Source organism: Aphelocoma coerulescens, chromosome 6, assembly GCF_041296385.1.
Source record: "Aphelocoma coerulescens isolate FSJ_1873_10779 chromosome 6, UR_Acoe_1.0, whole genome shotgun sequence".
Lineage (NCBI taxonomy): Eukaryota > Metazoa > Chordata > Aves > Passeriformes > Corvidae > Aphelocoma > Aphelocoma coerulescens.
In genome coordinates this window covers 20,376,383-20,402,106 of record NC_091020.1, presented here as the reverse complement: position 1 = coordinate 20,402,106, position 25,724 = coordinate 20,376,383, and the positions used below count along the sequence as shown (strand labels likewise).

The 25,724-nt window shown below is 41.8% G+C and overlaps 1 protein-coding gene and 1 long non-coding RNA gene across 3 annotated transcripts; one reads left to right on the top strand and one right to left on the bottom strand.

Annotated features, from left to right (window-relative positions):
• Positions 1-584: 584 nt before the first annotated feature.
• PPP1R3C (protein phosphatase 1 regulatory subunit 3C) lies at positions 585-4,566 on the top strand. 2 transcript variants are annotated; one of them, XM_069019672.1, is made up of 2 exons: positions 585-659; positions 2,032-4,566. In XM_069019672.1, exon 2 carries the CDS (start codon positions 2,033-2,035, stop codon positions 2,975-2,977), a length of 945 nt encoding a protein of 314 aa, XP_068875773.1. In that variant the 5' UTR covers positions 585-659; position 2,032; the 3' UTR covers positions 2,978-4,566. The 2 variants fall into 2 exon arrangements, with proteins under 2 accessions (XP_068875773.1, XP_068875774.1); XM_069019673.1 differs by having other exon boundaries at positions 627-663.
• On the bottom strand, positions 670-9,801 carry LOC138112482 (uncharacterized). Its single transcript, XR_011151754.1, has 3 exons — positions 9,482-9,801; positions 2,752-2,858; positions 670-856 (listed from the first exon to the last, which is right to left on the bottom strand). It is a non-coding gene; the product is annotated as an uncharacterized lncRNA (long non-coding RNA).
• Positions 9,802-25,724: the final 15,923 nt, after the last annotated feature.

The following is a 25,724-nucleotide window of genomic DNA, read 5'->3' as shown; positions in this document are numbered from 1 at the left end:
AGTAGATAAAATGTAAGGCCTATAGCAGGGCCTGTCATCCTCAGACAGTACACAGATCACCAGGTGTGGGAGGTGAAAAGCCATCAACACCATTCACATTAAAAGTTCAAAAATACTTTTTCACTGAGGAAAAAGGCAGTTATATTCCAGGAATTCTGGCCCTGGGACCATTATCTTACAACCTAGGGTCCCAGCTCCTTTCCATCGAAGCTGAGAAGCCTATAATTTAACATGGGTTTTGTTCCACTTTTGTTCCATACTTTCTTTCCACTGGGCAAGGTCATTTAGCAGCGCCCTGAAGCAGCCCCACTTCGGCATGTGAAACATCTACAGCACACGGAAAGCCCGTGGAGCGAATCCCCGTTTGCGCCCTGGCCGCTGGAAGAGGCGCGTGCTACAGCGAGCCCTCTTCCCACCCGTGTGTGCCCCCAGCTGCTGCCGCCCTTCCCGAAGGACGAGAGAGCAGGGGCACCGCCGGGCCCGGGCGAGGAAAGGGCGCCCGGGGGCGTGTCCGCCCGGTCCGCGGCCGCAGCCCCCCCGAGCCGCCCGGCCGGGGCCGCCCCTTGGCCGCGGGCCGCGGCCCGGCCCCATAAAGGCGGCGGCGGCGGGCGCGGCCCGGGAGCGGCGGCGGCGGCGGCCCCTGCACTGCGCCGCACCAGGTAGGTAAGCGCCGGCCGGCCCCGCTGCGCCCTGCCCGCCCTGCCCGCGGCTGCTCCGCTTGTGCCGTGGGGTTTGCATGTTTGGCTGTTCTTTGCTATTTCGGTGGTGGGTGGGTTTTTTTTCTTTTTTTTTCTTTTTTTTCTTTCACTGCAAAAGCTCGGGTCACCAAAGTTGCAGAGAGACCTTAGTTCTTTTCCTAATAAAGCAAAGGAAAAGTTGATTAATTTGATTTGAGTACTCCCCTCCACAATAAAAAAAAAAGCAAGATGAGGGCAGCACAGCTTCTGCTTTATTTTTGGCAGGGCTCTGGAATACCAGTGAGAACCCTGGGAAGCAGAAAGCCATTTATTTAAGTGACAAAGCAAATGCCTTTCGGTGACTCAACAAAACTCTGCATTTCCAGCAAGGACTGCATCCATGTCAGCAGGGATGTGCTATAGTTGAAGCCCCTTTTTACAAATATTCAAGCTATCTGGCCTTGAGTGGGCCATGTCCTTGCATAGTAATTGTGATACCATCATCTGAGAGGGAGGGTTATGAGTAACTTCACAAATAAAGCTGTAGCATTCTTATTGAGTACTTGCAGTAGACTTTTAGCCTGGTCTTTGGGGATTATAAAAGGTTGTTTTTAAGCTGATTCTTGAAGCCTAATGAGGTGAAAAGATAGTATATCCCTCTCTTCTCCAACTTTTTTTCCCCTGCTTCACTTAGCAGTTAACATTAACAGTGCAAAGAGCCCTATTACTTAGATCTGGGTTCATAGCTCGTAAAAAATACTTCTAAAGGTGCTTTAGCATTTTTATTCAACCAAACAAGCGCCTAAAAAGATCATCTAATGGTTGTTCAGAGCCACAGAATGATGGTTCTGCATCGAGATACATAGAATCCCATTTGATGCTCTGACAGGGTAGGCAACTTGCTTAATATAGTGCTGTCTGTGCTGAGAGATGAAGCAGCTGATACAGCTTGTTGGAATTTTAAGACCTGACTCAGGGCCTCTAAGAGGGAAGTTCAAGTGGATAAGCACTTCCACTTTAACTGGATCTGTTTTACTTGGTACTAGAATGTTCTTTTTTGTATTTTCAAGAAAATATGTTCAATTAGCTGTCACTAAAATCTATTTTTCAGAGGTTTGGATAAAGACAGAAGAGTAGATTTGAATTGAAGCAGTTTAGGATTCGCAAGAAATGACTGACTAGTCTCACCCTGGTTCCTTAGGTAGAACTGTCAATTTTGATTTAGGCTGCATTGTTTAAAGCTGTGCAGAGGTGAGGCCATGAATAATTAAGACAATGGATGAAGCAAGTATGCATTCTTGAGAAGCTTCTTATCTGATGTAATAAATGGTAACATCCTGTGTTCTTGGTTCAGAATGATACAGATCTTGGACCCGAGACCCTTACCCAGCTCCATCATGCCTGCGGATATGGCCGTGCGAATTTGCATAGCCCATTCTCCACCGCTGAAGAGCTTTCTCAGCCCCCTCGAGGACTGCCAAAGAAACAACTTTGTGAATAGACTCAAACCTCTCCGGCCGTGCCTTCATGTGAAACGTGACTCTGAAGCTCAGAAGAGCGAGTGGAACCACTCGCCAGCCCGAGCCAAGAAGCACGTTGTGTTTGCAGACTCCAAGGGGCTGTCCCTGACAGTGATCCACACCTTCTCCGAGTTCCAAGAGCACCCTGAGTGGGATCTGCAGTTTGATCTCTTAGGCATTGAGGACATAACATCCAACTTAAAACTGCATGAGGAGAAAAACTTGATTCTGGGTTTCACTCAGCCCTCAGCTGACTACTTGGACTTCAGGAACCTTCTGCAGAAGAACCTGGTTTGCCTGGAGAGCTGCACCCTGCAAGAGAAGGTGCTGTCAGGCACTGTGAAAGTAAAAAATGTCAGCTTCGAAAAAAAGGTTCAGGTTCGTATTACTTTTGATACATGGAAGACCTACAAAGATGTTGAGTGTGTGTACATGAAAAATGTTTACAGTGATTTTGAAAATGATACTTTCTCATTTACCATTGATTTTCCTCCTGCCATTCCCTCAGAAGAGAAGATAGAGTTTTGCATTTCTTACCAAAGTGGAGAACATACCTTCTGGGACAATAACCAGGGCCAGAATTACAAGATTGTACACGCAGAGTGGAAGCCTGATGGTGTTCAGATACCATCTGCCATGGAAGACTGTGTAGATCTTCAGACTACAAGGAGAGCACAAGAGAGAGAACCTGATCTGCTAGGCAGTCCAAGGCTGTCCAGTGGCCTCTTTCCCCAGTGGCACAGCTTGGGTCAGATTGAAAATTCATCACCATATTGGTGATCCCAACTACCGAGGAAGCATCCTTCCCTTTAGCAACAGAACAGTGCTAGTTTTCTGGTTCACATACTGCATGGTGAAACCACCTGGCAGGTTTTGTTTGCTGTCTGAACAAACCCAAGTTCGTTAGTCTGTGGGACTTGTTAAACCATATTATGCTCCTGAAGTTCTTAGCCAAACCTTATCCTTGGAAGGAAAGAAGACCAAGGTGCAACTCATGTGTATGCCACCTACTATAGGAATAGCTTGCCTGTATCTCAAATATATGCTGCTTTCTTCCTACTGTCAGCTCTCCTGGGTCACTAGGAGAGAGACTTGCAAAGTAGTATGGAAGGCAATGGTATCTCAGCAGGCTGTAGTAACTGTGTGTGAGAGTATGTGTGTGTGCACAGGGAGGGTAACAGAATGTCACAACTCATTTTTGTACCTATCAGGAGTGCAGTAGATGCTGTCAGGAGGCTTGCTGTGACCCTCTACATGCTTGTAGCAAAGGCAGGTAGGGATGCATGGCAAAGATTTGCAGCTTCAATACATGTTAAGAAACTTGGAGAGGATAATGGAAAAGTGGGAAAAGGGGAAGAGGTAGAATGTGCTACATAACTTGGAGATGTGCAATGTTCTAATTACTTCTTTCCAAAGCTGTTTTTATAAATCTCAGAGAAAGACCTATGGGATAAAAAGGAGGCTAAAGAAAATGATGGAAAGTGAGTAGTACAAGTGACCACTGCTTTAAGAAGGCATCTCTGCCCTTACTGTCTTTGTGAAGCCTTGCATTTGATAACAAATGTAACCTTGACTTCACCATCCTACTTACTTTGCAGGCAGATGGTTGCCTTTCAATGTTAAAATAAAAATGTGCCTTTAAAAATTTTTTAAAGCCACCCTAATATGTCAAAAATAGGGTTAGGCAACAAAACAAAGCAATCTATTAATTTCCTAGTCTGTAGTAGCATTAGGTGATTCCACTCGTCACCTGATCTAATCTTACAGCATCTGATGGTTGAGTATCTTGCTCCTAATTGCAATGTTAGCCATGACTTTTCACAAGTAACACATGCAAGGTCCTTCATATTGAAGACAGTGAATTAGCTGCACTTTGTGAGAGCTAATTTCTTTAAAAGAGCAGGGTTGTTACTAGTTTTTTTCTAGACTGAATATAGGCTTGCACATAGAAAACTGTTGTGGTTTATTTTACCTCAGTTTTTGAAGTTTATTTTTTTTTAGACTTTAGTAAACTAATATATGTTTTGTATCTGTATGCCTATAATTTAGCTTTCTGAACTGTCAAACTCTAAATGTTGTCTGGGTTTCATGCAAGACTTACGTGAGAAATTGTCCAGTACATGCTCAGCAGGTGTGAATACTGGCACACCTTTTAACTATACAGAAATGGTGTTAACATCAAAATATAAATTACATTTTTGTCCATGGCTAAGCAGTATAATAGCCTAAGTGTGAAGCTACCTGCAGTGCAGCGAGATGTTAAGTACTAAGGTGAAATAAGCCTTTTTCACTAATTGCACTTTTCCTTGTGTAACCTTTGCTGTTATGTGTAAACTAGCCATTTTAAGAATAAATTTTATTTTGATACATCTGGTTCTCACTGTGTCAGCTCAATCTATCTATTTTCTCAACTTCTGTAAAACAAACTTAGTTGTGATACAGGGTACAACCAGTTTGTTCTGTGCCATGGGATCTGCTGAAGCTGGCTGTGGTATGGCATCTCAGGTCAGAAGCTAGCATTACCCTGAAGATGAAATGAAATTCACTAAATGAGAGATCCTCAAAACTATTCACCTTGCAAGTTGTATAATTTTATAAAACACTTTAATCTCACTAAATTTACCTGGAATATTTTGGTTTGACAGATTCTGCCAAGGATCTTCCTGTGCTGTGGGCAAGTCTGGCAGGAGTCTGTCTTAATCTGAAGGCCAGACTTACCTGCTGAGCTAAAGCATATGTGATGACTGGATGGGTGAATCTAGACAGCAGCTCTAAATGTTTTCTGGCTTGGTTTCACCTTAACTTGGCTGATTGTGATTGTGCCTCCTGCAGCTATGCTGCTGTTTAGGGCAGTGGGAGGTTGTAGCCTGGAATCCACGAACTGCCATCACTACCAGAGGATTCCTGGCAAAATAAAGCGTCTGCTCTGAGCCAGCCATGCACCTCTGATGCTGCAGCATGGCCCCAGCCTCACAGGCACTGAGAATGGAGATAAGAGTGGGGGTGGTTTCCAAGGGCCCTCCATCCCCTGGGGAGTGGGCAGAGGGCTTTGGTGCACCCCTGCTTCTCCTCCACAGCCATGGAGAGCTGCACAGAGGAGCATTTCTCAGGACATTATCTTACTGACCAGATGCAGTTTAATTCAGTCTGCTGCACATAAAGTCAAGGGTTTCCAGCAAGAAATCTAGCTTTAATTGTGAAAAAGCAATTCCCAAAAGGCAGAAGACATGAAGCTAACAGCAAGTTGCTGACCTGAGAAATTAATTTAGTGCTTCCACATGGCTGGGCACAGAGCCCATCTACCAATCTCAGACTCAGTTACTAAGTACACTGGATCCTAGTGGGCAGGAACTCTTATGTACTGCACCACCAGGTCCCTGCTCTGGAAGAACGAAGTGAACTAAAGAGAGATTTGTAACTCAAATGGCTTGAAGGCTGCTCTGCCTCAATGTAAAATTTGGCTTCAACAAACCAGATGCAAGGCTACTGGGTAAAGCAGAAGCCTTCTAGCATGAGGAAAAGCAGCATTTCTTATCCTCCAGCCAGGCTTTGTGACCAGCCAGCCCAAATGCCCTGCTCTTGACTGAGACATAAATCACTTAAAAATAACAGAAGACAGATTCCTTTGAGCAAGCCTTGTCTTTAAGCCAGCTGCTTTGCAAAGATGCCTTGCAAGGTCCTACTTGCCCAGCAGAGAGTCAATGTGGCACTGCAGTGTTGCTCAGCAGCTTCAAAGCCCTCCCTCAGCTGAAAGGGCAAAGGATTTCTTCTTTCTCCATTCCCTACTAAAGCAACACAGTTTCACTCCTCACTCTTTTAAACAGCTCATGTTGTTTAATGCTGAAGTTCACATCCATCAAAAAGGTAACAGGCTCCTGGAGAAAGGTATTAGCAACACTTAAGGTATATTGAGAAAAAGACTAGTCTTACAAATCTTTTATCAAACACTGAGAAAAACATCATCATTGGAAAATTGTCTTAGCACCTTAGATGCTGACCTTTCAGACATATCTGTTCCAAAACCTGAAACAGATGTGGTCCCTGGAAAAAAAGCTTTCAACCTGTGACATCATCTCATTCTCTTAGGAAGTCACTTTTTCAGCTGCACTGCAGGTCTGTAATTCCACCACTAATGTGACAGCAGTGAATAACTGGATTCACTCTTACACCTCTGCAGTGTCTGACTTTCAGTTATAGCCTATGGGTGGCACAGCACTTACAGACTTTATTCTTCAAACATGAGTGTTTCAAGTTGGGTTCCTAATAGCTGTGCTCACTTTTGAGAAGCTAGATCTAATTTTGCCATGTAAAATTAAATTAAAATTTGCTGGTGTTTTTTATTAACAGAGATCTATCACCCTGGAAGATCAGTGTCTGAACATTTCCTGAGAACATAATTAGAATTTTCATGGGCAATTAGTGAATGTCTTTTTCTGTAGTTAAATATAGCTAAGCAAATTACCACAATTTATATGGTAAATCTGGTATATTAATGGTAATGTGGTAGATGTCACGGTATTAAATATGCATAAAGCAACAACTCCCATCTCTCTCAGACACTTCTGAGATTTAAAATGAAATGTAATCAAGAATAAAATATTTCAGTGAGGCCAAAATAAAAGAAAGCAAGAATGTGCTAAATCCTCTTGAGAGGTCTCTGCTCCTGTTTCAAGAACCACCTGTACTTCAGCCTTTCCTGGCTGGCATTCATGTAACCTATTCTTACAACCCTTCAGTGATGGTGGCTTCCAGTTATTCTTTCCTCATTTTAAGAGTCTCCTCAGGTCTTGGCCTGATTAAAATTAAGCTCCTAGCTTCTTGTTTTATTCTGCATAGGCAAAAGAAGAAACATCTATTTCTTTCTTTTTGTCATAGCCTGTAATGGCTTGAGAGTAAAGAACAGGTTTCTCTCCTCTCCCCACATCCCTTCTCTAGGCTATGTAACACTTAATTTCATTAAGATGAGTATTTTGTCTTTCCATCCTTGTTTGGAAATAACCTGTTAGAGCTTTGGATTTTCCTTAATGCAGAAATATCACTCTTGACTAGCTCTGGCAAAAGTCTCATGGTGTGGTCCTCAATATCACCAGTGAAAAACTTAGCACAGCTCAGCACTCATTTTTTGTTGCTCAACTGACTTCATCCACCTCATCCAGAGAGGCCTGGGGAATGTACAGCTCATTTCAGTGCTCAAGAGCCTGTCTGTGAAGCTTATGACAGCTGGGCAGATTGAATCACTGATGCACTTCACCGACCATTTACTCTAACGATGGCATTTCCTCCATTAAAAGCATTTGTCTTTTTCCTGTTCTTCCTCCCTATATTGCAAACTGCTTCTAACACTCCAGCCTTTGTTTACCTTTTTTCTGGAATAGTCATTAAGTTGGTGAGCTTTCATTTCTTCTACCTGAAATGCAGCATTCTCTGCTCCAGTGACAAAATTCATGTGAGCTTGGTAGGACTGGTGCAGAGAAGGGCGACTGACATTTGTTTTTGCAGTGTTCACTGCAGGTGGCCCAGTGTTGATCTCGGTAAGTGCACCTTTCAAACAGTGAGGTAGAAAATACCAGGGTTAATTCTGGTAAGGCAAAGCCTGAACATGGCAGGTGGGGCTGCTCAGTCCCTGGTAACTGCAAGATACCCTTAGGTACTGCAGCCTGAACACACAGCAGTCATGTACCTGTGTTATAGCCCCGGCGTTCTTTGAGCACAGGGGGAAAACAAGGCTGCTCAACAGCTAAAGACTTGGCTCTGTGACAGCAGGGACTGTCAGGAAGATTATGGTTACAATAAGCTAACAACCAGATTCAGGGGAAAGGAGGGACTATTGAAAAAGCAATCGAACATAGCATAGCAGAAACTGTAAGGGTGCAATACAAAGAAATTGGTCAACAGTTTACTGTACTGTAAAAGAAATAAATGAGGAAGAATAAAATAAAAATTATTTGCCTCAAAGGTGTTATTGGGGAAAAACCTCTGCTATCTCTTCTTATTTCAGGTCACTGTAATATTTTATATGCTTTTGGACTTGCAGCACCTCAAACCTTACTTTAAGGAGCAACATAAAAGCAGCTGTTGCTACAGACTTGCTGGCGTTGAGAGTGTTAGGGCAATTTCCCTTGCTTGCAGAAATGGGAAAACAAAACAAAACCTTCACACAGCAAAACTCCCGCTCTAAATAGTCCACTCATCCCTGAATCACACACATGACTGTAGTTAAACATAAAGTCACATCTGTGAAATTGTTATACCAAAAGCAAGTAGTTAAATTCTTTTTTTTCAAAAAAATGTCTCTTACTGATATCTCTTTGAGAAAACAACATTTTAACAGAGGAATTCAGAGTATGCAGTAAGTATCATTAACTGAAATCAGGGGCAGGTCAGGGTGAGGTTTTTTTTTTTGAGTGGGTTCTTTTGGTTTTGTTTGTCTGTGGTTTTTTAAGTGCTTTTCTTCACAAAGCTTTGTCTTTTTCTCCTGCCTTCTCACTCACAAACTCCCTCCAGTTTTCCTTGCCTGGAGCTAAATCAATATTGAATCAGGATACAAATAAATTCTCAAAGCATGCAGCTGGCTTACTTTAGCCCAAAAGTGAATAGAATTTATAGAGATATACAAAGAAATCTCACCAGGTCTCAAACACAAACCCAAAATATACCAACAAAGCAAAAAACCAAACAAGCAAAACCCCCAGTCCTTGTTCTCAATTTAAAGCTAATTACACACTGCAGGTCTATCAGGTGAGGTGTCAAGAATGTTATGGTACAGCACAGACATCTTTGACTTGGCTCTGAGCACCATAGTGAATCTACTGACCCTAGGAAAACAGATCTGTCCATAAACTCAGAGTTCGGTCACAACCATCACCAGCCACCCCTCTACCCATCAGAAACTCAGGCCACACACTGATACAGCACAGAAACACACACGAGCTGCAGAGTTGGATGGGGTGAGTCAAAGTTGATTTTTGTGTTCAGGTGACACAGTCATATGTCAAATACTGATACCCTTCAAACTCTCCATCTAGCAAAGGCAAGTAATGGAAGATCTCCTAATATTTTCTGCTCCGCTTTATTGTTTTCTTGGAAGAATCACACTCTTCCATAGGCCAAACCAGCCTGTGGTCTTTGTGTCTGTAACTATCACCTCAGCAGCCGCACCACCAAAAGCATTTAATTTGCTCTGCATTGGGAGTCAGGAAAAGTTAACTTCCAAACCACTCTCCCCAGCCCTTGAGTTTCTTTTCCTTTTTTTCCTATCAGGCTGTAAAATCCTCTTTTTCTTACCTCCCATAATCTTCTGAAAGACCATGGGTGTCTGAATTTCCAGACAATATCACTTTCAGAGGTCTGTCATCATCTTCCTTCAGGAAGGACACCAGGCAGGGCATAATCCCAGCACAAAGGAACCATCTGCTGGTGCGGAGATGACCCCAGCAACCGAAACAGGTTGAGTTAGGATCAGTCACAGCTCCAAAGGGCAGGAGCTAAAAGCCACTTCCTGTAGCAGGAGATAGAAATGATGCTTTAATGATAGGTGTTATTGCTGAAGCAAATCTCCTGCAAGCCTGATGTCATCCTGGGGTGGTGGGTGAGTGCTGCACGGGCAGCACCTGAGAAAAATGGGCATAGCAGGTGCTGCTTGTATGGCACACATGGTGGTTATTTGCTAAATAACAGAATTACATTCCTTCCCCTCCAAATCAAACCTTTATCATGCTGAAGAAAAACAAAAGGCATGTTTCACAGGCCCCTATCTCTGCATTCTAGGTGTACTGGGACCAGTTGCCCAACTTTGTGCATTGGATCATGGCGAAAGCATGAAGTCAATCACCAATGGAGAAGCAGCTGGGGCTGTGCTGAATGCAGTGCAGATCCTGCTGAAGTAACAGCTATGGTACAGAGCATCCCTATCATCTGGAAGAGAGCAATCAGGCAATACTCTCCATCAAAAGAGTCTGCTCCTCTATTGCAAAATCCGTGAGCAGCTGAATACTAAAGAACTTAACTCTGATACTCATTTTAGCTAGTAATTAGAAAAAACCAGTATTTTTTATTTTTGGTGAACTGCAAACATCAATTATTGTATTATTATTCTCAAGGCCAGTTACATAAATAACATTGCATTTTATACAGTGAAAAATATGTTACCTCAAATATAAAATGTCATACAAATGCTACAAGTGTACCTTCTGGGCATGTGCAAGTTAAGGTGTCATGTAGTTACAGCCTCAAGCAGCTGACTGACAGAGAAGGTTGTGCTGGATTTCTCCCCCTCATGCTTCAGTCATTACTCAGAAGAGGGAAAAAAAGAGGGATGAAAAGTGTTTCTGTGATTGCATCTTGCTAGCTGGTTATTAGAACTCCCATCTTACTCCTGCCAGCTCCAGGATAATGCCCAGGGCAGGGTCATGGTGGCCATGAAGCCGTTCACCCTTGTTTTGTCTCTTGTGGTAGTATGGGAAGGAATTACTTTCTGTCAGCATGGCAGTGATGAAGAACCACAGAATCAAAGAGAGGTGATCTGAATCACAGAATCACAAAGAGAAGTCACGTGTAGTCACTTTATATAATCAGTCACCTTTCCTGGACTAAAAGCTCCTTAGAGAAGGAAAATTTTACCATTTAGGACCTGTGGTTCAGAGGTAAGACTTCCTCAGCCACTGGTGAACATATTGCAATGCCTTTACAAGGAATAATTAGGCAGAGATATACATTTATAGTTAATTATCATGTTAGGGCAGCAAGAGCAGAGTGAGTTCCAAATGCAAAATATTGCCCCCCCCCCTTTCCATATAGATTATTTTAGCCCCTCTGGTGTTCGCTTATCCCTCTTGGGAGCCTTTTCAAAGACTTCTCAGCTCTGAGATTTAATGCTGGCATTGCTGATGTGCAGAATTAAAAATGTAAAGCGTATTTACTACCTTCTGTTTTTAGATTAGCAATAGAGAAAATAGTCCTTGACCTGCACATAAAGCCAGAAGGGCCGAAGGGACACAGCTGCAGTGTGAGCAGAGTGAGGAGAAGAAAGCCCATTGCAGGGCAGCCCAGAGGGGTGGAGGCAGAAGTCCGTCTGGAGCTACAGGAGCAACTGGAGGAGAGAAAAGCTATGGATAAAAGCCTTGTCAAATGCTCATTGCTGGCATGGAGACCTGTTGAAGTGTTATTTCAGGAGACAAGAAAAGAGTGGTTCTGTCTATAGGCCAGGGAAAGGATTGGGTCACAGCTTTACTGATATCTGCAGTTGTTAATGATGCAGTGGTTTGAGGAAAGAGTAAAAACCCATGATTTTCACTTGATGCCTCTGATGTACAAAGCTAAAAATAATTAAAACAGTAAAGAGAATAAGAAGAGTGTTTTTTCCACTCTTACTGGAACATGATTAACAGCTCTAGTTCTTGCTTTTTGCAGTGGCCTAGAGATATTTTCCAGACACTCTTCTACCTGTTTTCCAATTTGTCTTGTTTACTGAGCATTTTTTAAACCCTCAAGGCATAACTATTAGAGCAGTACTTGCAAAAAAAGTATCTCATTACATTTTTGAAGGATTTTCTCAGACAACAGGGTTACCACACCACTCTTGCGTGACTAGAAACCAGAATAAATTCCTAGTATTTTAGCTTTATTTTATACTGTTCTTTTGGTAAATAGATCAGTGTCATTCACAGGTACATAACCTGAGGCTTAGGTGCCAGAAGCTTATTTGCCACAGGTTTAAAATAATCTTGGGACAGTGGTGGGTTTCTTTCATCTATGGTTTCAATTTTTGTCAGAGCAATTTCTTGCCTTTCCTGCTGTGAGTCACAAGTTTGTGAGAACAGAAAGTAGCTTCTGAAGTAATTTATGTAAGGGTTTATTTGTGCACCTTTCTAGAGACAAATCTGCAGAGAGGTTTGGGATGCCTTCTTTCCCAACTGAAGCTCTAGCCTCCCACTAATAACCTGTGATGTTACCATGAATTTGCTGGGTTTGTGACTACACTGGTGAGGGAGAAGTGTCAGTAGGGCAGTTCCTCTTAAGCTCATGCCAGTCCTGCTGAAAGTGACTTCGACTCCTTATGTTCAAGCATCTTTTGTTCTCCAAAGGGCATTCCTTTTCAACACCACGATCCCACATGATTTCTTGGACACTTTGGATTTTCCTTTGCATAATGGTGCAAATTAAGTGTCTCTGGCCTTCAATAAAATTGGGGTATGTGTGACTGCCTCTCAAACTGGCAAGAAGCACAAAAGTGAAAAAGGACAGATCGTGGACTGAAGTCCCTGGATATTTTCCACCATCCGGCTCTTGATGCTTGCCATAGCTCCTCGCTTCCCACGCCGGCTGCCAAGCAGAGCCCAGTCAGCTCCAGACACAGGGATAAGGGGAAGGCTGAGTAGCTGAGGGCTGGGGTGCAGCTCAGTGCTTCCAGAGGAAATATTCCTCTGCTCTAAGGAGATGCTGAAATAGTTGTACTGCCAGCATCTGCTTCCTCTTAGACATCTATTTTACTCCTACATTTGACAGATGGACCAGTGATGGGGAGATGAGTATTGAGAGCCTCCAGCTAATTTCACTGATTTGGAAACATAACTGAGAAATACATACATTTTTATCCCTCACTTCTTTCACAGGCGTTCTACTCCTTCATTCAGCAAGGGCTACAAATCAAACTTAGATTTTGTTTAGCAAGGAGTGGAGTAGAAGATAGAGGTGTGGCTGATTGAAACCATTTCACCTGTTTTCATGTTTCTGCAGGCCTGAATATTTCAAAGACAATTAGCAAATATATTCTTGGTGCAAAGACTGCTTCTGAAGTAGAAGGAGCTATTTTTCAATTTCCAGCTGAATTTCCAACTCTATTCTGAACATTCAGTAAACAGTTAAGATTTTTCTTGGATATCTCTCAGTTCTGTTGGCCAGGGGACACAATAATTCTGCTATTGTGCTTGCCCCTGTTCTTGGGCTTCCTGCAATTTTCCTGTCATACACCCTCAATTCCCAAACTTGCAGTGGAGCTATTCTCACCTCCTGCACTGCCTGAAATTCACAGGCTGTATGTGCTAGTGTGAGTCAGCAGAAATTACACTTCATCTGTAGGAAAGACAGTGGTGAAGGGGTTGGAGGTGATTCAGCAGAATACTTTATTGGCAATGTCACTCTGGAAATCACCACACCTGGGTCCTCAGGTTGAGGGCTTCACAATCACAGACCATTGTGTAAAAGACAGCCATCATAAAGGCTTTCTGCAGCAGTCTGAAATTTGCTATCCCATCATACTTAGACCACAAATGGAATCACTGTGGCAGGGCAGGGATAGCACCTAAGTGCTGTGAGAAATTTCACATATATTCTCCCTGTCAAACGTTCTCTTGGTTCTCACAAAACACAGCACTGTAGTTAGAAATCATTTGAATCTGATGAGTCAGTGCACATCGTATTATTCTGGCACAACTGAGGCACTAGCAATTAAACCTTATTCTCCAGTTGTTCTGCCTTTTTAATCACTGCCAGTTCTCATGTGTTTCTGGCTTATTGGTTGCTTTGAAGGAACTGGAAGCAGACAGCTGATCAGGTATCACAGATGTGCCATACTGATGTCAGTCTAACTGCAGAGTTAAAATCTACTGTCTGATCAAAAATGATTTGATTTATAAAATGAATCCACCATGGGGTTATGGTGCCACATTCATTAAAACAAGAGCAAAACAGCACTGCATACCAATATCATAAAAGCAACCAGCAGTTAACGGTGTGATTGGCTTAGTTAGTGTTTGTTATAAATTACAGTAATTAGCAGTGTAAACCAAAGTCAAAGTAATTTCTTCCAAAATGTAGCTATTTCTAATTTCTTTTTAGCACTGTATGGCTGGAAATAGCTCTTTATGAGGCTGAGGGTGAACCCTCACTAGACTGGGCTGCACAGATAGGCTGTTCTGTGGGACATGTTAGTCTGCATGGAGCTGGGGTGTGGCATCTTCCCTTCTGGTGTCCCCTTCCAAACAATTTCCTAGGAATTACATGATGCTTTGTAAAAGATGAATCAGTAAAGGGTCAACACAAGAACAAGAAACTCCTAGTTTGTGGCTTAAGGAATGCAACGCTTAGCATATTTCTCCTATTTTACAGCAATGACATGCTGTCCTCGCACTGCATTATAAGGTCAAGGCAAGATAATCTTTCCTTATCTCCTAAATATGTGTAATTCCCTGAAGAGAATTTGCAGATGTTAATAAAGACAGTATATTTTATGGATGTTCTAATTTTACAAAACCACATTTCATTATTTGTTTGTTTAGTATAAAGACACTCTCCAAATATTCTCTTTAAGACTGAAATTATTTTGAACACATCAGAACTGAAGTGCTGGGGTTTCAATGTAAACAGAAGAGACTGTCTGAAGGCCAAGTAGGGAAAAACGTGAGTGGAATGAGAGTGCTGTGGCCATGCGGGGGGGGGAGGGGGGTTGGGTCACATTCGAGAGCAGATGTGAAAGCTGCTAAGCCTATTACTGGATCTTAAACATGTAACAACTTTTCCCTAAATTCAGAACTGAGACTACCTGTGCTCTTCCTAAGGGGAAACAAGGCATTTCAGGAATAATTCTGTAAAAGCTACATGGTTATGGAAACCATTCAAGTTAGCTGATATGAAAGTGTGTCAAGTCTTGCTCCTCTCAATAACTTATTTTACTAAATTGTACTTCAAAATTTTCTCTTAAGTCACTGCTGCCAAACGCTTTGATGCTTTTGGTTTTCCATCTTTTTCCTAAAAGCCTGAATTAAAACCTACACATCTCCTTTCAAGATTCCCATTTCTCTCAAATAAAAGGAACAGAAAGAGGGATATAAAGATACCAGAGAGAGACTTAGATTAAATGGAAGTGGGATTTTGGTAGCTTGGCTCATTTCCTCCCTCTTTGCCTCTCAGGGACTTAACCACGAATGGGTCCTTCTGGAAGCACAGAGTTACTGAGTTTCTGCTCAGCACTTTTCCTTCCTCCAGGACTCTGACAGCACTGCAGGCATCCAATGCTGTAAGGAGCATTCATAGGCATGGAGCCAGTCAATGCCATCATCACCATTTCGGTGCTGGCTCTCCAGAGACCACACGGAATGGAGGATAATTCAGATGGAAAATTTGCCTTGTGGAGCACAGACTGAGGGAGCTCCTGCAGCCACTGGTGTCTTACACCCTCATTGTTAGATTGTCCCTAGCTACCTCAACCCCAGTAGAGGACACCCAGTTTGATTCCTTTTCAAATCCAAGAAAATAAATAAATATTTTCCAGGAGCACCTCCTACCCACGAGCGAATGTTCCCTTTGGAGCTAAGTGAAAATGCTTGGAAACAACATTTTCAGGGTATTTCACCATGCATTATAGACAGAAAACTGCCTTGCATATAATAAAAAAAGGAATATATTGTAACAGTCTACTGTTTAAAGTATTAGCTTGGCTTGCCCTGCCCTATGAACACTTAAATATTTTTAAATTGCTATTGGATAAAATACACAAGCAATTCCTGAAGCTGTCCAGGGGGAATATATTCCTCCACTTACCTGCAACAGGAGAAAAATGGAAGAATCTCTCTCTCAAATACATACACAATTTGCCTTTTCCAGAAAAAAAAACAGAGCAAATTTCTTTATATGGTTTTGCAGAGTTTCTATACAGTTCTTAGCTGTGAAAAGTTACATTTTTTCCAAGCATGTATAGATTTATTGAGTATTTAACAATGGCTAGAAACAGTCAACACTGAAGCATGTGTCTGAGCTCTTGATAAATAACTTGTTTAAATGTAGTTGAGGTACCACAAAATGTTTTCCCTAATAGGAGATAAAACACAGTCATCTGTTCTAATTGCAGTGATGCTGATGTAGCAAAATACGTATTCATAAATTCACTTTATCAGAGAGTACGGTAAGGACATGACTACCACATTTCCAAGGAGATCCCACAACAGATCACATTTAAACAACGTTTCAACTTCATTTTCAATGAACAGGATTTTCCTTTTAATTTAAAAATGAGACATCATCTGAAATGTACATACACTTACTCAAGCTGTGGATTAATGAGGCCCTGCCTCCAGCTGATGCCTCTATTATGGAGTTCATAACAGAAACTGTTTTATGCCCACCTCAAGCAGAGCTTCGCCTACTTTTGGTTAAAACTCTTCTTTTTAGAGAGCTGACAGCAAGGGTGAACACACTCAGTATATTCTTACAGCTTCATTTACATATTTTTTATATCAAAATTCTTTATCTAGGCTATCCCACCTCACCCTTTTTCTGAATAATTGGGCAGCGAGTATTACCCAGAATTGGGTAATGAAAAAGAAGTGTCTCAGGAAAAGATTGTACCCCCAGTAGCTTCCTAGGGACCAGCAGACTCTTGGGCACCACAGCCACCTAAGTCTACACAAACAGAGGGGGAAAAGGGGGGGTGTGTCTTCTGCCAGGCCACCCTATAGAACAAAGACTATTAAACCCCCAAAATATGCAGGGTCAGGTTGAAGGTTTAAAAGCATAGATATGAGGAACATGAGAAAGACCCACAATTTTAACTTATTGAAGAGTCAGAAAACAGGTGTGTTTCTAGCCTTTAATCTTTGAGAAATGAAGTGTATGAGGCCTTATAGTCTGCCCCCTGGACTCTGTGTGCTTTTGGGATCTAGTAGTCATATCTCTCAGACACTAAACTGGAACTAAATGAACCTTTAAAAAATAATAGAAGAGCAGTTTAAGAGGTGAGGAGAAATGCCAGAAGTGTCAGTGCTAGGCATCCTTTCCTATCCCCAGCCCACCAGCTCTGCTCAGTGGGAGGTTTTCCTTGCTGGAGCTGCATTAAAACCACTTTGTCCTGGACTTGATTTCCATGAGAAGTATTCCACATGCCCATGCCAGAGCTTGGCCCCAAGCTCACATTCCTACTGTCAGAAGGTACTCTTATGCTCCACACAACAGCTTTATTTCAACCTGCAAACCACAGACAGTTTTAAACTGAAACAGGGTAGATTTAGACTAGATAAAAGGAAGAAATTTTTATGAGAGTGGTGAAATACTAGATCAGCTTCCAGAGAGGGGTGGTTGTCACTGTCCCCAGAAGTATTAAAAACATGTGTAGATGTGTTGCTAAGGGGCATGGTTGAGTTCTGGAATAGACAGTGTCAGGTTTATGGTTGGACTCAATGACCTTAATGGTCATTTCCAACCTAAATGACTCTATGATTACTCTTGAAATCCACTGTAGACAGTGAGCCCTGATTGCTCCTTATGTTTCCCTCCCCTTCTAAAAAATTCTCCTGCATGTACCTCAGCTCAGTGCACACAAGTCCAAACTCTTCCTTCACTCCTTTGGATGCCAGATAACCAAAAAGAAAGAATTCCAAAACCAGTGTATTTTTTAATAAGGGAGAGACTTCATGTGAAGGCAACATTCTGTGCTATAAGAAACATTCATTCTCTCTACAGAAAATCATGAAAGGACCAGTGAGACAGTAGCTTCAAGAAGTGCTTTTTACAACTCTGTGCTCACCTCGTCGCTTCTTGACAAATATCTTTCTGGAAAGTTCTCTGAAGAATTCATTATTCCACCCACTGAGTTCAATGTATTCCATATAAAGCAGTTATATTTAGAAAAGTTGCAGTCAAGACCATATGATACCATCACTGAATTATGTGCACAGCAGCAACAATGAGTAATAAAGTTAAAAAGCAGTAAGAGAGGTCTAGCAGATGGGCAAAACACCAAAATAAACATTCTGATAGAAACACAGATTCAGCAAACCACCAAACCCAGCAGATTCTTGGGAGTTTGGCTTTATTTGGGTTAACTAGGTAAATTTGCTAAGAATGTTGTTATGCTATTATAATATTAAGGCACAGAGCACGGCCAAGGACAGTTGAACATAATCTGGATATCAGAGTATGAGGATATCAGAGAGAAAATGCAGAACATACTGTAGCTCAGTTGCACTTTGCCCCCATCACACAAACTTATAAATCCTTCTAGAAGAGCTGCCCTTTCCCACAATCCATGTCACTAAAATGAGATGCAGCAGTGGTATTTGTGTCCTCAGAGCCCCCAGCTACTGTTCCTCACATCATGCCTTCACATTTTGTATGAAATTGCTTTTATTTCAGGAAACTGGGCTCAAACTCAGGGAGAAAAGTACAATAATGCAAGTGTTTAAAAAAATGAGCCATCTTAATGGGACATGTAAATCTGGCAAATAACTTCTCATTAACAAGGTTTTGGCTCAACTGGGTTCTTGTTTCCTGCAACAGGATAGGAAATATTAGATTAATAATACTTTTGTAGAATTTATATAATAATACTTTTGTATTGCGGAATGTGGTTTCATTATCACTGGGGAATCCAGTGCCATTGCTAGTAGTGGCTTGGGTGAAGATTTTGAAATTCAGCAACTCCCTTTTTTCCCATATCTGAGGGCTTTGAACCTGCTCACAGATGGGTAACCTCTCCTTTTGATCAGAAAAAGACAGTCACAGGCTTTACTCTGTGATAATAAAAGATGATTTTTAAGTGGACAACCCTGCTGCACAATCCATTGCAATCTGAAAATGAAATGGATAGATTATGAGGAGCATGGTTTTCTTGTATACACAGCCTCTGTACAGAACTAACATTTAATTATATCTTTTTGTGCTAAGAAGATCTGAAAGTAGCCTCCAACTGCAATTATAACCTGTGGATGGCAGAACATATTTCCAGAGATAATCATCTGTTCTGGGCAGATAATGAGATTTACATGGCCTGAGACCAAGATTGAAGTTTAGCAACACTTAGAGAAATAATTTCTAGCATGATGATTTCTCAACAAGTCTAAATCAGTCCAGCTGTAAGGTGCATTTGCCCTGCCATCCTCCATCTCCTTTATGTTTCCTGCCTTCTGCTGGAGCTGTGGGGCCAGACAGTGACAAGAGCAGGACACTGTAAAACAGAGCTGCAAACCAGGCTCTTTCTCAGCTGGATTCAGTTTTCAGCAGAGCAAGGGGTTTGGTTACAGCAGTGCTTTTGAACCATGTGCAATCCCAGTACTTTCTTGACTGCTGTAAATGAATAAGCTGGTTCGTGCTGCAGCAGCAGCAGCTCAGGAGGATGGGAGCTGCAGTGTGCTCACCCTCCAGCCCCTGGTGCCAGAGCTTGCAGCCTGGAGCTCTGTGCCCACCGAGGGATTCCCAGCCTTAGGTAGAAACCCTCTGCACGACTGGGAGCAGGGCTGAAGGAGCAGCCTGTTTGCTGCCAGCTATAACCTCTGGGCCTGAGCAAAGTTTCTAATGTGAAAACTCACAATGAATAGAGTGTTATAAAAAAATATGGCATGCAACTCATGTAAGTAGTTTTAATCAGAAACAAAAACTGAATACTGTAAGAATGAGGAAATTTTGGTCACAGGAGACTGTAGAGCAGTTTTCTCAAATATGCATTTGTCATCTATGGCTGTCTCAGTCTATCAATTCAACATTTTCTAAATTAGGAGGGATTTATATAAACAGAACAAGGTCTCTAAGGTGCTGTTTATGGTTGGTCTGGTAGAAATATTTATGATCATTCTAAAATTAGTGTTTTTTCTAAAGTGTGCTTTTGTTTAATATTGCTCCTGACAGTTTCTATGGTACATATGCAGTTTTGTTTCTTATGAGAGAAACAGAGGCAACAGAAAAACCCACTGTAAATAGTGCTGCAGTGGTGGCTAATCAATGGAGGGTCATTCTCAGCTGTGAGCTGTGGACTCTGCTGTGTGAGAAGAATTCCCTCCTACACACTTTTCCCCAGGGCACGCAATCCTTTTCCCACGTGCCCATGCAAACCTATCCATGCCACGCAGGAATATATATAGGAGCAGAGTGCTGGGAGGAAGTGCTGGAGCTGCTGCCTCCTGCAATAGAACACGTGTGATCACACGGAGTGCATCTGCTTACTCAGATCTGGTGTCAGAAAGATAATTCATGTCCTCTCCACAGATATAAAAATAAACTGGGTTCAGGCTGAGTTCAACAATCTAAGGTTGCATATTAGCATTTACCAGTCTTCCTGGGAGGTGAGGCATTTTTCAAGTTCCCACTAAGAGGAAAGCAACCAGATAAAAGCCTGGTGCATGATGAGGGGCATGGTGCTCACACTGACGTGACTCATACTCATTGGTCGTGACTTCAGTGGGTTTTTCTGAGCCATGACTACAGCATCTTTTAGCAGGATTTCCTTGAGTCACTGGCCTGTCTATTATAGATCTATAGATCTGTGGAACCTGAGCAAGTTTACAGAATAGACTGCTCCTGTTCGTGTACGGCATTATGAATTGTAAAGTGCAACTGTGGGTAGACTGTCAACTCATTTCTATCTTCATCTCTCTTTTGAATAACAAAGCTGTATTAATAAATTGTAACCATCTCATTGCCAGATCTTGCAAGTAAACTCTGCTCCTAGTATAAAATCACCAAATAAGAACAATAAATGACTGAAAATTGTTATGAACTTCCAAGTCCCTCACCAAATTGAGTCATCCAAACAGTGTCCCTTCTTCCTCTGCCTTCTTCCATTCCCACTCTTCTCCCTTGTTACACAGCTAGGAACATAGATTTCAGAGCAAGAGTTAAGCAAGTTTGCTGTGGTCCTCCACTTGAACCACTTCAGCAAATCTCAACCACCTAATAAATTTTAATTAATTTATGACAATTTACCAGGAAGATGGAAAAACTGGCAAACTGTAAAGAGGACAACCCACTGCTACAATTCAATCTGCACGAGCTGACAAGATGAATGATTAATGTACTTTTGCAAATGGGGATGAACTTGTCCAAAATGGAAGAAGCCAGGCAGTGGTCATTGAAAGGGAAAGAAATGGATTCTAAACAGAATTTGAGATCACAGGGAATAATTAACTGAGCATTGTACTATTGCTGATAAATATCTGATAGTTGTGGTGAGAAGTAAAGAAGAATGAGCCAGACTCTTCTCTACAGTGACAGGACTGTGACAGAGGCAATGGGCAAAACCTGAAATACAGGAAATTCCCCTTAAACATAAGAAAACAATTTTTCACTGGGGGGTAGTGAAACACTGGGACAGGTTACCCAGAGAGATTTTGAAGTGACCACCCTCAAAGATATTCAAAGCTGGACCAGGCAGAGCCCTGGACACCAGCCCTGGCTGCAGCTGCTCTGAGCAGAGGACTTGGACTTGACAACTTCCAGAGGTCCCTGCCAACATCCACCTCTTGTGATTCTTCAGTGCCTACATGAAGATCAGAAATATGATAATAGAAGGACCAGAAACTTATCCATGGGACAAGATTCAAGAACTAGGAGCTGATAATAAATGCTTTCAGTAATCTGCAAAGATTTGACCATTGATTTGCTGTAGCAATTTGCTATTGTGGACATTCCATCAATATCAACTTTAAAATAAAATTAGACTTTATTCTAAATATAGTGATGGGACAAGGGGCAATGACTTTAAACTGAAAGAGGGTCTTTTAGTTAATGGTCTATTCTATATAAAGTATATTCTTATACTTCATAAAAACACATTCCTGAATGGGATCTATGTTCCAGTGACTTTAAGTATCTTGGTGCATCTTTCAGCTCATGATTTTCATTACATTCTTTTGGCCCCAGAAAATTGAAAGAATGCAAAATACATTTTTTTGCATAGCATTGTCATCATGTAGAAAAATTCTACAGTGAGAAGACCAGTGGATATGCTTTTTGAACATTATAAATGTATTTTTAAATAAATAAAAATACCTTTGAAAGAGAAGATACCGCACAAGAGAGCCCTGTACAAGCAATATTTTCCCTGGGTTGCCCTGTAGGATTGGTCTTCACAGGGAGAAAGTATTGGTGTATCTCTTAGGCTGTGGTTTTAAAAAGTTTTTAAGAAGGAATCTCCTAAAGCACAACTGTAACCATGATGCCCAACTTCGGTAATACTTGTAAATTTGTGGAAAACGTGCCTACTTCCTTCTGAGTACAGAGGATGATCAAGTGTCATGGGCACAGAACTGGAGTTCACAAAGATCTTTTGTATTTCATGCTAGCTCAGAACAGGGCAGCACGTGCAGCTGAGCAGCACAACTTCCAGCTCAGTGTGTCACTGGGACAGCTGACAGTGCCTGCAGTCTGTGGCACATGAACAGAGTGCCTTAAGAGCCTGCTTCGGTCCAAATATTTATCTTGCAGATACCACACTGATTGGGTCTGTGCAGCCTCTTTGTCCAGCTATAGTGTGGTGCAAAGTTTCAGGTTACAGCACCCACTTTGTTGCATGTCCAGCTTCTATGAAAAGCAGAATATCCTTCCCAACCCTCCCTCTGACTCTGTTAATTTTCAGAAGTGAAGGTGGTACAGTTTGTCAGCATCTTCCATGGGATGGCTGTGTAGTGACAGCCCAGGCTCCATACTGGCATGAGACAGACCAAGAGAGAGCTGGGGGCTGTTTTTCACAGCCTTCTGTCGGGCAGCCAGACCAAATCCTTTCAGACACAAAGAGGGCATTTTCAGAATAACTAATGTTCAGTCAGTGACAAGATAGACAAAGTGATGTGTTTCAGAAAATTGATGCTCAGGAAGGAAGATTGGAGACATCAGGGAAAGAAGATTCTCAGCTTTACAGAGCCATGTTAAGTATGTGCTAAATCTTTTCAAAAAGAAAAGAAGTAAAAGTTGGCTAAAACCAAGTATGTTTGACCTTTCTTTCCTATAAGCAGAATCTTAGAGTTGACCTGAGGCTTCCCTCATGAGAAAAGAATAAAAAAGATCTTGCTCCCTCTGGTATGTTATTCCTTTCTAGAGATGGGGAAGATGCTGTTAGTAATCTACATGATTTCAGCTTTTCACCCCAATCAACGTGGCCACAGACCTGCCCATGAGATGGGACTGCATAGCAGATCCACCCCCCGCAGAAGCAAAGCTGTGCATTGCCAATGCCTTGGAGCACTCTGGAACAGACCTTTGAGTCCATGAGAATCAAGGCTCAAAAATGCCCAAGGCATCTCACCAGCCTTTCCCTCTACTTTCAACTCAACTTTCCTTAACAGAAAACCAAACAAAGATACCACATACACACAAAGAGAAATGCAAAGAACATTTCCTGCGGTTACAATTGCATTGAGTCCCAGATCCCCTTCTCCGCAGCCCCAGACTCCCCAGCCCCCAAGCAAAAGTAACTGGAGAGGCTGCAGCAGCCCTGGTGCAAGAGTGCAAGAAGGGCACAACTTGCTCTCTCACATGAGCAAATTTCTAAATACCCACTGTGAGTAAAATAAATAGCAACATTATTTGCTGGGACTGGTGCTTTGTTTATGTAATTCACCCACAGAGTTCATTTTGTAAAAGAAGTGCAAATAAGCACTGCCATTTCTTTTTTAATCTGAATCTGATGACTGGCAGAGTCTGTACCAGTTTCCTGGGCTGCTGAACAGTGGGTCACCTACCCAGTATGGAGTTAAAAGAGTACCTCACAACTTGTACAAAATAATTGTTGTTGGTATTCTTTTAAAATTTTTCCTTCCTTCAAGGAGAAGTGCAGAGAGGAGATGAAAAAGAAAAAGAGTTGCTAACTTATAAAATTTGCTGATTTTTAAAAATGCTCCAGCATCTTACAATCCATTAAAAATTAAACCATTCAAATTTTTTATTAAAAAAGTTGCATTTAAGCCCCAGGGGAGATAAAATTTTTTAATCAGTCTCAGTTAGTGTTTAGTAACATGCAGATGTCTAAAAATATGTATTTACCAATAGGTTACCCAAGTTTAATAGATCAGACAGAAAATGTAATGTCTGTTAAATTTTAACAGTTATCTTCCAGCTTGTGTGGCTGCAGACTCCGAAGCCATGGCCAGAATCAAGTAGGAGTTCTCTGTGGGACTCACCTGATTTGAGCAATGGTTAGAGGGCATCTTTGAAGGACTGCCAATACAAATGATCCTTCCTGATAACATCTGCCTTGAGCATGATGAAATGGCTCTTGGATCCAATTCACTAAACAATTCTGTCCTCTTTGAACACCTTTCAAGTTAAAAAAAAAAAACAACACAAAAACCACAAACAAAACCCCCATGAAATTTCAATGGAAGTTTACTCTAATGATAAGTCTAGATTAGACCTAAAATGGGATTGCCAAAGCACTTTTTATGTTTTACTAAAGATATTTACTCTATAGTGAAGCTAATTAATAAATATCTGATGGGCTGATTTGGACACCTCGTGATGGGACTGAACAATCAACAGCGGAGTCTTTTCTCATTTAGTTTGCTTGTGCTGCCAAAATCAGCTCTCTGCCTCAGCTCTCCTAAGATGAATTTAAAGCAATGAAGGTTGTTTGCAAAAACAGTTAGATTTGCTTGCTGGAGCTGGCATGTAAAGGCACTGGTATTCTCATTTCCTCTTTGCCTTCCTTTCCCCAATATAGTAGAACCATTTTTTAGTACGCAGCTTATGCTGAAAGTACCACAGAGCCCAGATGTGGACAGCTACAACTGTGCAACAGAGAATTTTAGTCCACACTGAGCTTCAAAAGTCTTGTTCAGGTAGTACTTTGACAAATGAGAGCCTGAATGTGCACTGTACATACCTTTCTTTGCATCTGGAAAGGTGAAGGGAAACACTAGGTACAGTTTTTGGTCCATTTTTCTCAGTGTAGTTTCCTCCAATATGCAGATTTGAGAAGGTTTTGTCTGGAAGCTCAGTATAACCATTTATCTTCATTTGTGGCAGGATTTCCTAAACTTCTGAAGGCTGATCCTCCTGCTTCAGGAAAGGGAGCAAGGTCCTGGCACTTGGCAGTTTTCCTGTGTGCCCCGCGTGGTTCCTCCCCATCCCCATTCTGACCCACTTTAGATGACCCTGAGGCATGTCACCATTGCCTTGGCTTTGTTTTACCAAAAACACCACCTCAGATTGTCCTTTCAAAAAATAACCCCCCTGACAATTTCTCTTTAATGTCAGTATTTGAGAGGTTACTTGTTGCGACTGTGAATGTCAGTATTCACCCCATCTATAAACTTCGTGTATGACCCGGATCACTCCTGCTATCCTATTAGCAAAGTATTATCACATTTAAATCCAATTATCACTAATTCAAAAGAAAGTCAGCAGTGAAAGCTCTTCCAAGGTTTTAGAGGCTGGAGATAAGTGCCACTGGTTCAACTTTATGTTTGTTTATTTTTTATAATTAGGTGCTGACTTTATTCCTAGGACTGAGAGGATGAACTCATCTAGCTCAGGCACGGGGTCCCTAGGCATCACCAAAATGTTACAGGTATCTCTGAAGCCCTGCAGCAAATTTCAGACTCTGTGTTGGATATGCCATGGAGCAAACTTCCAGCAGAATGAAGAACCTCTGCTTTCAGTAAAACTAACAGCCACCACCAAGCTGTGTTAGCGCACACACAGTGCTTCAATTCCATCTGCCCGGTTCAGAAGCATGTGTAAACTTGGATTTTAGGATATGACACTTAAAGAACTAATGCAGGCATGTAAGGATGTGGTAATAAAGCTGTAAGCTTTTGTTGTGACCTCTGCA